The 12,119-nt window shown below is 37.8% G+C and overlaps 1 protein-coding gene across 1 annotated transcript; it reads right to left on the minus strand.

The window, feature by feature from the left end:
• Positions 1 to 58: 58 nt before the first annotated feature.
• gtf2a1l (general transcription factor IIA, 1-like) lies at positions 59 to 6,123 on the minus strand. The gene is made up of 9 exons (XM_084736276.1): positions 5,993 to 6,123; positions 5,291 to 5,392; positions 4,996 to 5,119; positions 4,735 to 4,787; positions 3,728 to 3,821; positions 3,069 to 3,634; positions 2,063 to 2,302; positions 735 to 824; positions 59 to 644 (listed from the first exon to the last, which is right to left on the minus strand). Exons 1-9 carry the CDS (start codon positions 6,014 to 6,016, stop codon positions 537 to 539), a joined length of 1,401 nt encoding a protein of 466 aa, XP_084592402.1. The 5' UTR covers positions 6,017 to 6,123; the 3' UTR covers positions 59 to 536.
• Positions 6,124 to 12,119: the final 5,996 nt, after the last annotated feature.

Genomic DNA, 12,119 nt, shown 5'->3' on the forward strand with positions numbered 1-12,119 from the left:
AGTTCATTATAAAAAAACGCTGAGTACATGGCTGCACAGAGAGAAAAGAGTGCATGAATGCAGCACAACAGTGCAGTTGAGTGTATTTGAAGCATGATTAAAGGCAAGACATTACAATGTCTGAAATCAAACAGCACATTAGGTACCTTCAAAGCAACATGATCATAACAGAGGAAAACACATCTCAGGTCAGATTATGTTTTGTTCCACTAATAAATCAAACTATTTGCAGCAAAATATTATACAACATAAATTCATGCTGTTTGTCTCAGCAGATTGGATTCAGAGGCAACGCTGCACGTAATTGGTTGCAACATCGTAAATGACTTGCGGTATTGCTCTGATAATTACATACTGGAAAAAAAAATAAACCAACAGAAGTGGTAGTGATTCTGCACAGTGGTGTTTAAACTGCCAGCTCCGTGAGCCAAATTACACCACCAAGAGGTCTAAATTCACTGATTGTTTTTCCATTTTAAATCAGTTTCCCTACTTTCAATACGATTATCTGATGTGTGCAACAGAACTAAAGCTCATTACCACTCGGCTTCCCCGACAGCTTTGGAGAACACGTAGTCTCTGCCTCCGTAACACATCACTCCATCTTTCAGATGAAACTTCCAGCGGTTCTTGCTGCGGTGAATCTGCCAAAGATAGAAAGTGTCACAATATTAACAATCACCATTCAGCAGTGGGATTTCTTGGGAGGCAAATAACGGCCAATATGTCCTTACTTTGTCATACTGGCAAACGATTACGTTGTCAGTGTCGAAGAGATCCGGGATGTCCTGCTCAATCACATCATCACCCGAATTCAAAGGATCCTGAATGAAAGAAAGGAAAAAAAAATAGTTAAAGGGATAGTTCGGATTATTTGAAGTGGGGCTGCATGAGGTAATTATTGATAGATAGGTTGGCACAGCCTCAGTTTAGACAGGAGAACTGCTGTGGACAGGGTCAACAACAAAGGGTATTTTAGCCACTTAAAAAAAATTCAAAATCAGTTTAATTGTATGCTATATTTAGAGTATTTCCACTGCTTTATCTTGCTGACAGGCTGCCTTTTCAGATGGGAAACTGCACTTATATAAGCAAAAAATTCCCTCCAAACCAACCAAACTCCATTAGCGAAATCTGTAATTTTTACCTCTCAGAACACAGGAGTTGCTGGGCTACTACTGCCTCGATTGTTTTGTTTGTTTGTGTTATTGTGTGACTTCAGTGATTTTAAAAGAATTGTTCAAATTCACACAATAACACAAAAACAGAACGAGGAAGCAATAGACCAACAACTTCTGTGTCCTGTGAGGTCAAATTATTGATTTCACCTATGGAGTTTGGTTGGTTGGTTGGAGAGAGCTATATTTGGCCTGTGTAGCATCTGTTTCCTGGCAGAAAAGGCATCAGACAGCAGTACAGTGATAAAATATTCTAAGTATACACTTAAACTGACATTGATTTTTTTTTTTTTTTGGGTGGACCTTTCTAAGTGGCTATAATATCTTATGTTGCTAACCCCTTCCTTAGTAGCACATTGCTTAGCTTCCATGCTGCTTTTTCACTGCTTGAAATTAAGGACGTCCAATTGTTCCGGGGACAATAAACACAGCACCAGAGACACAAAGATGCAGTGTCTGGGACAATTCTGGGACAGTAGAGAAACCTGTGATTACAAAAACATTGGAGCAAATTTCCAAATAGGCCTTGTTTGGATAAAGTGACCGCATGCAGGAAATATAAATGGTTACATTCTCACTTGTAAAATTTTTAATACTTAATAAAATGACATCAGCCTGACATCACCCTTGTTAAGCAGAGCGAGGTTTGTAACATTTGGCTCTTTGTGTAAATGGTCACGAAAACTAAACAGAATATCTATAAGTACCTCATACAACTACATCAAATGATGCAAAATAACCCTTTAAAATGTCCAATTAAAGGCATTGATAAAGTCTTTTAGAGGAAAAGCTGCACAAATCAGCTGTTTTTTTTTTTTTCATGCACTGACGTTTTAGCAGCAAAAAATAAACCGTGACAAAATGTGCATTAAATTCACTCTCACCTCTTCCTCTACGTTGGCGAGTTCATCCGCCGCCTCGCTGTCGCTGCTGGAGGAGATGCTGTCGCCGTCACTGCTTCCCTCTCCTTCCTGCAGGGCCTTTATGGCCTCTGCGTTGATTATACCCAGAAAGTCGTTCTCTTCCAGGGGAACTCCCTCTTCCTCCTCCATGTCAGAGTTGTCCGCAGGACCGTCCAGCTGAACGATCTCTGACAGCTCACTGTAGCTGTAGTCCAGGTCCAGCTTGGCAGGAGTTGCAAGAAGAAATGTAACAGTTAGGAAGTTGGAGTGGGTCTATAACTGCTATGGTAAAAATTCTATGCTTTGAATAATTCAACACTGAACACCTGAATTGGCTTCAGACAGCACAGCAGTCTGTCTGAAAATGCGATTTTTGTTGAGGACTTCGTAATAAAAAAACTTTGGGAAAGTTTGATAACGTGAATGCAGAATTTATTGTAGCTGGAAACATTTATTTCAGACTGATTAAACTGCCACTGTAATTTAGGATTGAACTTGTATAAAGTGAAAAACAGTGTGGTCAAAATTGACGCCGCAGAGGCAGAGATGTGTAGAATTTTAGTCTTGTGTGTGGGTCAACCACCAAAAATGATCTACTGCTAAAGTAGTATCCGTTATACAGTTATGTGGGTTTTCAATGCAGTTGCCTGAGGGGTCAAAGGTCACAGGTATTCAGTGTTGGTTTTCTGCATTGCCTTAAAGACAAACAATAAATTTTATCAGTTGGAACATTAAATATCTTGCTGTTATCCTGTATTCACTTGACCACAAGTCAAAAATCATTTACAAATCATTGCATTGTGTTTTTATTTACGCTTTACATAACATCCATGCTTTTTTGGAGCCGAGGTTGTACGTATTTCTCATCTAACCCTCAGGAAGAAAGCTAACAAGTCTATTGCCTAAAGTTTCATAATACCCAGCTGCACCTCAACAGGTAACCTTTTCTTTTGTGTTGCTTAAGAAGTGAATATTCTTTTCAAATTACCCCGAGATCAGCCTCAGACTGGTTGCCAGTCTTTGCAGATGCCAGACTCCTCGCCCTTTCAGCTTTCTCCCTCTCCTCCTCAATCACTTCTTTCAGGATGTCATCAATGTCTCTGCTGCTCTTTAATTGTGCCGTCTGTGTCAAAGCCTCCTCGCTGCCGATCTGGAAGTCTAATAACTGCCTGCGGGGCGAGGCGGTCACACTGAGGTTCACAGGTTCGGGTTGTGGACTCGGCTCATTTTCATCCGGCCTGACCTCCGGCTCTGGAGAGCGGGCCCCCTGGAGCTGTGAGGCGTCAGCAGCAGGAACCCGCGGCTGCTGGGAGAGGATGCTCTCTTGACTGAGGCGTAAATTGGTCCTCTGATGTGGAGGCTGTGTGACAGAAGTAGCAGGAACAGAGGACGGCTCCCCCTCCTGAGGATGAGAGGTGTTTGGTGGGACTGCAGCTGACGGAGGAGCGGGAGTTTCTCTCCACTCGGTGACTTTCTGTGAGGGTTGGGACACAGGATGCTGACCTGCTGCACTTTGAGTGACCACAACGGGAACATTGACTTTGTAAAGTTGACCTTAATGAGACAAAAGTGGAGAGTCAAATGTCATTAGCACATATTTAAAACTAAGACAGATTTAGGCCCATAACAGGTGAAATGATTGTGTACCAGAAGCTGTTTGCAGGGTGACTCCAGCTGGGATCTGCACAGGGTAAGCTAATCCAGCAGGGAGAGAAAAAGTAGCCAGTGTCTCCGAGTTGTTCTGCAATGAACAAGGGAATAATTCAGCATAAAAATGATTTACAGAAATCTCCTGCAAAACTGCAAAACACTGCACATTCATGTCTGATAGTGTTTCACTGCGACAGACAGACAGACAGACAGACAGACAGACAGACAGACAGACAGACAGACAGAGACAGATGCTGCCAAGAATAAAATCAAGCCTGAATATGATTGATCACACAGGTTTGTCCTTGGACACTTACTTGGTAACCCTCATGTTCAAGTTTGAACTGTTGGTGTCTGAAATTTACAGATCCAGCTGAAGCTGGTTGATTTTTCAACCTGACTTTGCTTTTCATTCAGAATTGAACTTTCTGAACCCTGAAAAAATAGTTTTGAGGGCCAGAGTGTGGGACTCAGCGGCATCTAGTGGCGAGTTTACAGACTGCAAACACTGAATGTGCAGAAGTAACTACAGTGGTCGTCAAACTCGTACAAAATGCATAAGACCCCCATCTATAATTAGTGTTTGGTTTGCCTGCTCTGGGCTACTTTAGAAACTAGGGGTGTCATGATTCTCCAAATCCACGATTCAATTTGTCTTTTCATTTTATGATCAGAAATCAATTTGATTGACACATTTGCCAGTGTTCGCAAAAAACAGCTCAATTTAAGGTAACATAAATACAACGATTCTTATTTTTAGTTGACTATACACTACTGAAAACACACTTATTGTCATATTTTCCTAATAATTCACCATAAACCTTACACACTGGACCTTTAAAACCAAGTTTCTGAAATTATACCACTTGAAATTTCCTTCTGGGCATTAAAAGAAATCTATGCTATGAATACTTACTCAGTAGTGATTAAATTTAACAATGCGAAATGTAAAAATGCAGCAGAGGTCGTGGAGGCGGCGTTCTGTAAATCTCAGTGACACTTGCCTTGAGCCTCGGGAAACTGTGGATATTCTGAGTTGCAGGAATCACGACTGAAGCTGAGAGCAAAAATCAGAGCAGAGCAGGTGATACAAAAGTCGGTTACATCAGTGCATTAATGCCACAAACACCCAGTTTTAGATCTAATCTGCTCAAAAACTACCTTCAATTCAGGATAGTTTTAAAGTAACGTTTAAATCTGTTTGACAAGCTGCTTTAATGGACAATATAATTAGATTTGTTTAGTCAGAAGCAGCACTGTGTTACCTGTGACCTCTTGATCAGTCTGACTGTAGCCGGCAGGGAGCTGCAGCACAAAGTTGGATGAGTTGATGTTGTTTTTCCTGAAGTCTTCCATTGCTTTTGACTGCATCATCTTTGACTCCCAGAGCTGCACAGCAGAAGACACAGCAGTCTGTCTTCCTGTGGTAAGGTGTACACTTCCTCACTAGATGATCTAACATCGCTGTAACTGTCAACTTGAGTCAAAGTGTTTGCATTTTATATATATTTATGTGGCTTTAAAAAAAAATGGAGCAGAGTTATGCGGAATATAACTCACGTGTCTTAAATCGTCCAGGACGCGGTCTTCAAGCCCCTCATCCAAGAAGAGCTCCCTCATACTCTCTATCACATCATCAATTATGGACAAGTACAGCTTGGCCTGCAGATGTTTACAAAAACTGAGAGTCAGAAGCTGCTGAGCTGCTTGTGAGAATATATCCCAAACAGTTTGTGCACATTTTGATAAGTACTAGACCAAACTCCATTCAAAAAACTGCCTTTTCTGTGTTGCTGACTGTTGTAGACTCATGTGCTCACATGTAACTCAGGATATTCTCTAAACATATCAAAGTTACTCTTCAATTCAGGTTAGAAATGATATGTAAATAACCTGTATTTCCTGCCAAAATCAGATAAGATACCTCCATTAGACTTCACTGTGCAGTCTAGTCAATTCTATAAATCTTAGTCAAATAAAACTCTTCAGGCTTCAGGGCAGACTTCTTAAAAGGGTTGAGTTGGCAATATAGAAATCCATATGTGACCTAAGATTAATTGATAGGTTTTTGAGAGAGATTTGTCTTGACAACATGATGAATTAAACCACACTGAGCTGATCCAAAGAAACGGCTCGAGGCTCAGAATGTGTTTGAAATGGTGCTCTGAGAAGCATACACACAGACCAACACACAACTGTTAGTTAACTTAGCCTCGAGCAAAACTAGCTTTACAAAAAAATAAAAAGAGCAGCTTTACTTACCACCGGGCCTGTGTTGGTCAGCATGATTTAAAGCAGAAATAACAGCTCCCGTGACTTCAGAAACATGACACACACAGGTACAGAGGATGAAGTCAGATAGTTTTTCCTGCACCAGCTTGATGGGAAGTGCAGACACACACACACACACATACACACACAGGTGATAGTAATCAAGCTTCACAGAGAAGTGATTGGAGCTGCTGAGAGCTTCATGTGTGTTTGGATGAGGAGTCAGAAAGCAGTGATAATTGAATCACTGTTTTATATTTTAGTCTATTAGACACTGGAATAAATAATAAGATCTATTACTTGAGATCTAAAAGTAGAAATACAAGTTAAAGTCCTGAACTGAAACTGACCAAGTGTGGATCTGTGTTAGATACACAGAACAACCACTGACTTTAGGTAGACAGAAAGTAATAATATTACATTACTTTAATATTCTGATACTTGGAACAGGTTACTGAGTACAACAAGAGCAATTTAATGTTGTAGTTTGTCAATGTGGAGCCAAGTTTGTGTTTTGTATTCTAACAGGTAGATTAGTGGTTTCGTACTGAATCACATCATAAAAACATTTTATGTTTTTTTTTATGTAAGAAGTGACTAGTAACTATCATTGTAAAATAAATGTAATGGAGTAAAAAGTACAATATTGCCCTTTGAAATGAAAAACTCAGTAAATGTACTTATTTACTTTCCACCGCTGGTATTTGAGTAGTGTCGAAAATATCTGCTTTAACTTAAAATGTTTGTGGAATAATTTGAATTTGAAAAGTTTAGGGTTTCTCATTCATGTTCGATTCAACCTTGGTAACAGTTGATGACATTTGGTCACATTTCAACAAGATTACTTTTTTCCCAGCAGCCATTTTGACATGAAATAGTTGACTAAACACAGGTGTTAACAAAGATACTAACTAAGGTTTTGTTCCATTCAGATCCAACAGAGTCACAGTGCTGCTGCTGTGCATGTTGGCTCACTGGAAAGGCTCTGCTACACTAAATGGAACGGGACCTGAAGGCTACCACACCCACAGGTGGGATGTCAAGTATTGTATTACAGCAGGAGTAAAAGCTACACACAAAAAAAACATTCAAATGTTGAATATGGCTTCAGTACCTTAGTTGTCAGTAGCTTATCTGTGGTTGTCCAGCCCCCCAAATATTTCTGTCCAACACAACCTTTCCAGCTCCAGTTTTCTGGCTACTTTCAATATAAAGGTTACTCTGCTGCACATTTTCCACAGTGCCGGGAGTTCAGTACAGTCTCTCATCCCAAGAGTGCACAATGCCCGGAGTTAAAAATATTTCACCCTTTACAAAACATTTCATTTCAAACTCGGTGTTCAATAGAGTTGTAGCGGCGGCGGCAGCGGGAGCCTTGACCCCTGCTTCCTCCGAGCATCTGTTTGGCGATGGCGGCACTCTTTCAACACTGTAGGTTGACTCCTCTGATGAGGATGAGAGGGGCTGCGGCTGAAAAGCAGCAACATGAGACGCTCCTGTGTACACTGCAGTCGCTGAGACTAACAGAGCCGTCACTTCACTACAAAGACACTCTGGTCTCAGAGGGTCTCCTTGAAAGATGATGCCCTCTTTATTCCCATATATGACTAATACTACATTATCTGTTGTCTAGATTATCAGCCTATCAGTCATTTTTCAAGCAAATTTACTGGTTCCAGCTTCATACACATGAGAATTTGCTCCTTTTCTTTGTTATTTATGAGAGTAGATGAAGAGTCTTTGGGGTTTTGACTGTTGGATGGACAAAAGAAGCTATTTGAAGACATCAATTTCTTGACATTTTATAAATTAAATTAATAATCAAGATTGTTGACAATGAAAATAACTGCAAGTAAGTCAGTAGTTCACAAACGTGGATGAGGTGAGGTTCATCGCTTTGTGAAAAACTGTGAGGTCAAATAGTTCGACAGTTTAAGAACATTTCTCAACACAAACCTGCAGGAATTTAGGGGTTTCACCATCTATAATCCATATTATCATTAAAAGATTCAGAGAAATCTCTGCACGAGGCCAAAAACCAACACTGAATGCTGTGACCTTTGACCCCCTCAGACAGCACTGCAATAAAAACTGCATTAAATATCCACATGACTGTGTAAAGGATACTACATGGACTCTGGAACACTTTGGAAACTCGATGCTGTCAACTTCTCTCGGGCCGAGCTCATCCGAGATGCAAAGAAGAAAAGTGTGCTGTGGTCCAACGAGTCCACATGTCAGATGGTTTTCAGAAATCATGGACGTCATATCCTCCAGGCTAAAGAGGAAAAGGACCATCCAGATTGTTACCAGTGCAAACTTCAAAAGCCAGCATCTGCGATGGTATGACAGTGCGTTTGTGCCCATGGCATCATGGGTAACTGTCACATCTGTGAAGGCCCCATTAATGCTGAAAGGTACGTACAGAATTTTGGAGCAACATATGCTGCCATCCATACATCACTACCAGATCATACAACATAAGTGAAAAATGACAAAGTATAAATACCCAGAGACCCTAAAAAACATAATATCCCATTTTTGCCCTGTCACATCTCCACAATGCATCCCTTTAAATGATGCGATACTTTAAAAAAGAGGTAAAACCATAGGGAACCATTAACAATGCTTTAAGTTGTCACGTGACCTCCAGGAAGCGATTTTGAAACCCTTCTTGGCGGGCTTTTTCTAAGGAGACAGCTCTGCTATCTTGCTGCAAAAAAAGACTCTCAAAAAGTTATTTTTTGTCCCTTTTCCACCTGGAAAAAAATGTCTTCACACTAATAGGTGAGTAAACTTTAAGTTTTGATAGTTTCATGCAACTTATTTACTAATTTAATAGTGGATACTTGTTAAAATGCAGCTGTTGCCCTGAGGCAACAACGTGCCATCATGGAAAGTTGCAATGTTGCCTGCAACAGTGAACCATTATGGAATCACTATAGCAAACACAACACTGACCACTGGCCTATTTGGGTGGAGAAAAAGGGCAGATGCAGATACCCTGGATGTAAGGGTATAGTGAAATCACAGTGCACAAAATGTGTCACCTGCCTGTGCTTCACTCCTGAAAAAGAACTGCTTCATGGAGTTCCATAAGCACTGAGCAGCAACACCACAAGTGATGGCAACACATGTCAGGAAAGACACAGGGGACTGACACAAAACATGCACTGAAATGAAGCAGTGATGATCAAACACTGGAATTTGTTGTTTTTGTTTTTCAAATGGTTATGGTAATGGTTATCTTTGTTGATTTAAGTAGTTTAAAGTTTTATACTTTACACATTTATTTCAATGGGTTATTCCTAAATGGTACAATGTTGCCTACAGGCAACATTTAGCCAAGAAACTTTTTAAATTCTTTTTAAAATTCTTTTTAATTTGAAATTTAAAATGAATTGTGACTTCTTGATGTTATTGAATATTTTTACGTTCAAATTGGAAAAGGAACGTTCTTTTTCACTTATGCACCATTATGGTACAATGTTGCCTACAGGCAACGAACCCCAAAAACTTCAAAAAATAAAAATAAAATAAAATTTCTTCAGATTATGTTTATTTAGTCTGTTTTGAGACATAAAAACACATTTCCCTCACTGGCATCATAATGTGTACCATAGAGGGATATGACCATACATACATACATACATACATACATACATACATACATACATACATATGAGCATACATACATACATACATATGACCATACATGCATACATACATACATACATACATACATACATATGAGCATACATACATACATACATACATACATATGAGCATACATACATATATACATACATACATATGAGCATACATACATATGAGCATACATACATACATACGTACATACATATGAGCATACATACATATGAGCATACATTCATACATATGGCCAAACATGTGACCATGCATACAAGCATACATACATATGACCATGCATACATACATACATACATACATACATACATATGACCATGCATACATACATACACACATACATATGACCATACATACATACATACATATGACCATACCTACATACATATATACATACATATGACCATACATACATATGACCATGCATACAGTCATATGACGATACATACATACACACATACATACATACATACATATGAGAATACATACATACATATGACCATGCATACATACATATGAGCATACATACATACATATGACTATGCATACAAACATATGAGCATAGATACATACATATGACCATACATACATACATACATACATATGACCATACATACATACATACATACATACATACATACATATATATGACCATAAATACATACATACATACATATATATATATAAATTCTTTTTATAATTCTTTTTAATTTAAAATTTAAAATGAATTGTGACTTCTTGATGTTATTGAATATTTTTGCATATGTTTATGAAATAAACAATGTTCAAATTGGAAAAGGAACGTTCTTTTTCACTTATGCACCATTATGGTACAATGTTGCCTACAGGCAACGAACCCAAAAAAATTCCAAAAATAAAAATAAAAATAAAATTTCTTCAGATTATGTTTATTTAGTCTATTTTGAGACATAAAAACACATTTCCCTCACTGGCATCATAATGTGTACCATAGAGGGATATGACCATACATACATACATACATACATACATACATACATATGACCGTACATACATACATACACATACATACATATGAGCATACATACATACATACATACATATGACCATACATACATACATACATACATACATATGAGCATACATACATATGACCATACATACATATGAGCATACATACATACATACATACATATGACCATACATGCATACATACATACACACATACATACATACATATGAGCATAAATACATACATACATACATATGAGCATACATTCATACATATGGCCAAACATATCACCATGCATACAAACATACATACATATGACCATACATACATACATACATACATACATATGACCATGCATACATACATACATGTGACCATACATACATACATACATACATACTTATGACCATACATGCATACATATGACCATACATACATACATACATACATACATACATACATACATATGACCATACATACATACATACATACATATGACCATACATACATACATACTTACATACATACATACATACATACATACATACATACATACATACTTATGACCATGCATACATACATACATGTGACCATACATACATACATAGATACATACATACATACTTATGACCATACATGCATACATATGACCATACATACATACATACATACATACATACATACACACATATGACCATACATACATGTGACCATACATACATACATACATACATACATATATATGACCATACATACATACATACATACATATATATATAAATTCTTTTTATAATTATTTAAAATTTAAAATTTAAAATGAATTGTGACTTCTTGATGTTATTGAATATTTTTGCATACGTTTATGAAATAAACAATGTTCAAATTGGAAAAGGAACGTTCTTTTTCACTTATGCACCATTATGGTACAATGTTGCCTACAGGCAACGAACCCCAAAAACTTCCAAAAATAAAAGTAAAAATAAAATTTCTTCAGATTATGTTTATTTAGTCTATTTTGAGACATAAAACCACATTTCCCTCACTGGCATCATAATGTGTACCATAGAGGGATATGACCATACATACATACGTACATACATACATACATACATACATATGACCATACATGCATACATACATACATACATGTGACCATGCATACATACATACATATGAGCATACATACATACATACGTACATACATATGAGCATACATACATATGAGCATACATTCATACATATGGCCAAACATATGACCATGCATACAAACATACATACATATGACCATACATACATACATACATACATACATACATATGACCATATATACATATGACCATGCATACATACATACATATGACCATACATACATACATACATACATACATACATACATACATACTTATGACCATACATGCATACATATGACCATACATACATACATACATACATACATACATA

This window comes from Lutjanus erythropterus, chromosome 14, assembly GCF_056507025.1.
Source record: "Lutjanus erythropterus isolate fLutEry1 chromosome 14, fLutEry1.hap2, whole genome shotgun sequence".
NCBI classification, from domain to species: Eukaryota; Metazoa; Chordata; class Actinopteri; order Lutjaniformes; family Lutjanidae; genus Lutjanus; species Lutjanus erythropterus.

What these genes read in the sequence shown, in the direction of transcription:
- gtf2a1l (XM_084736276.1), bottom strand. Translation starts at nt 6,016, where the DNA reads ATGCTGACCAACACAGGCCCGGTG. An exon ending in ACAGTTTCCCGAGGCTCAAG is followed by an intron (nt 3,822 to 4,734) that starts GCAAGTGTCACT and finishes TGTTCATTGCAG; the next exon opens with AACAACTCGGAGACACTGGC. An exon ending in TCGCCAACGTAGAGGAAGAG is followed by an intron (nt 825 to 2,062) that starts GTGAGAGTGAAT and finishes TCTTTCATTCAG; the next exon opens with GATCCTTTGAATTCGGGTGA.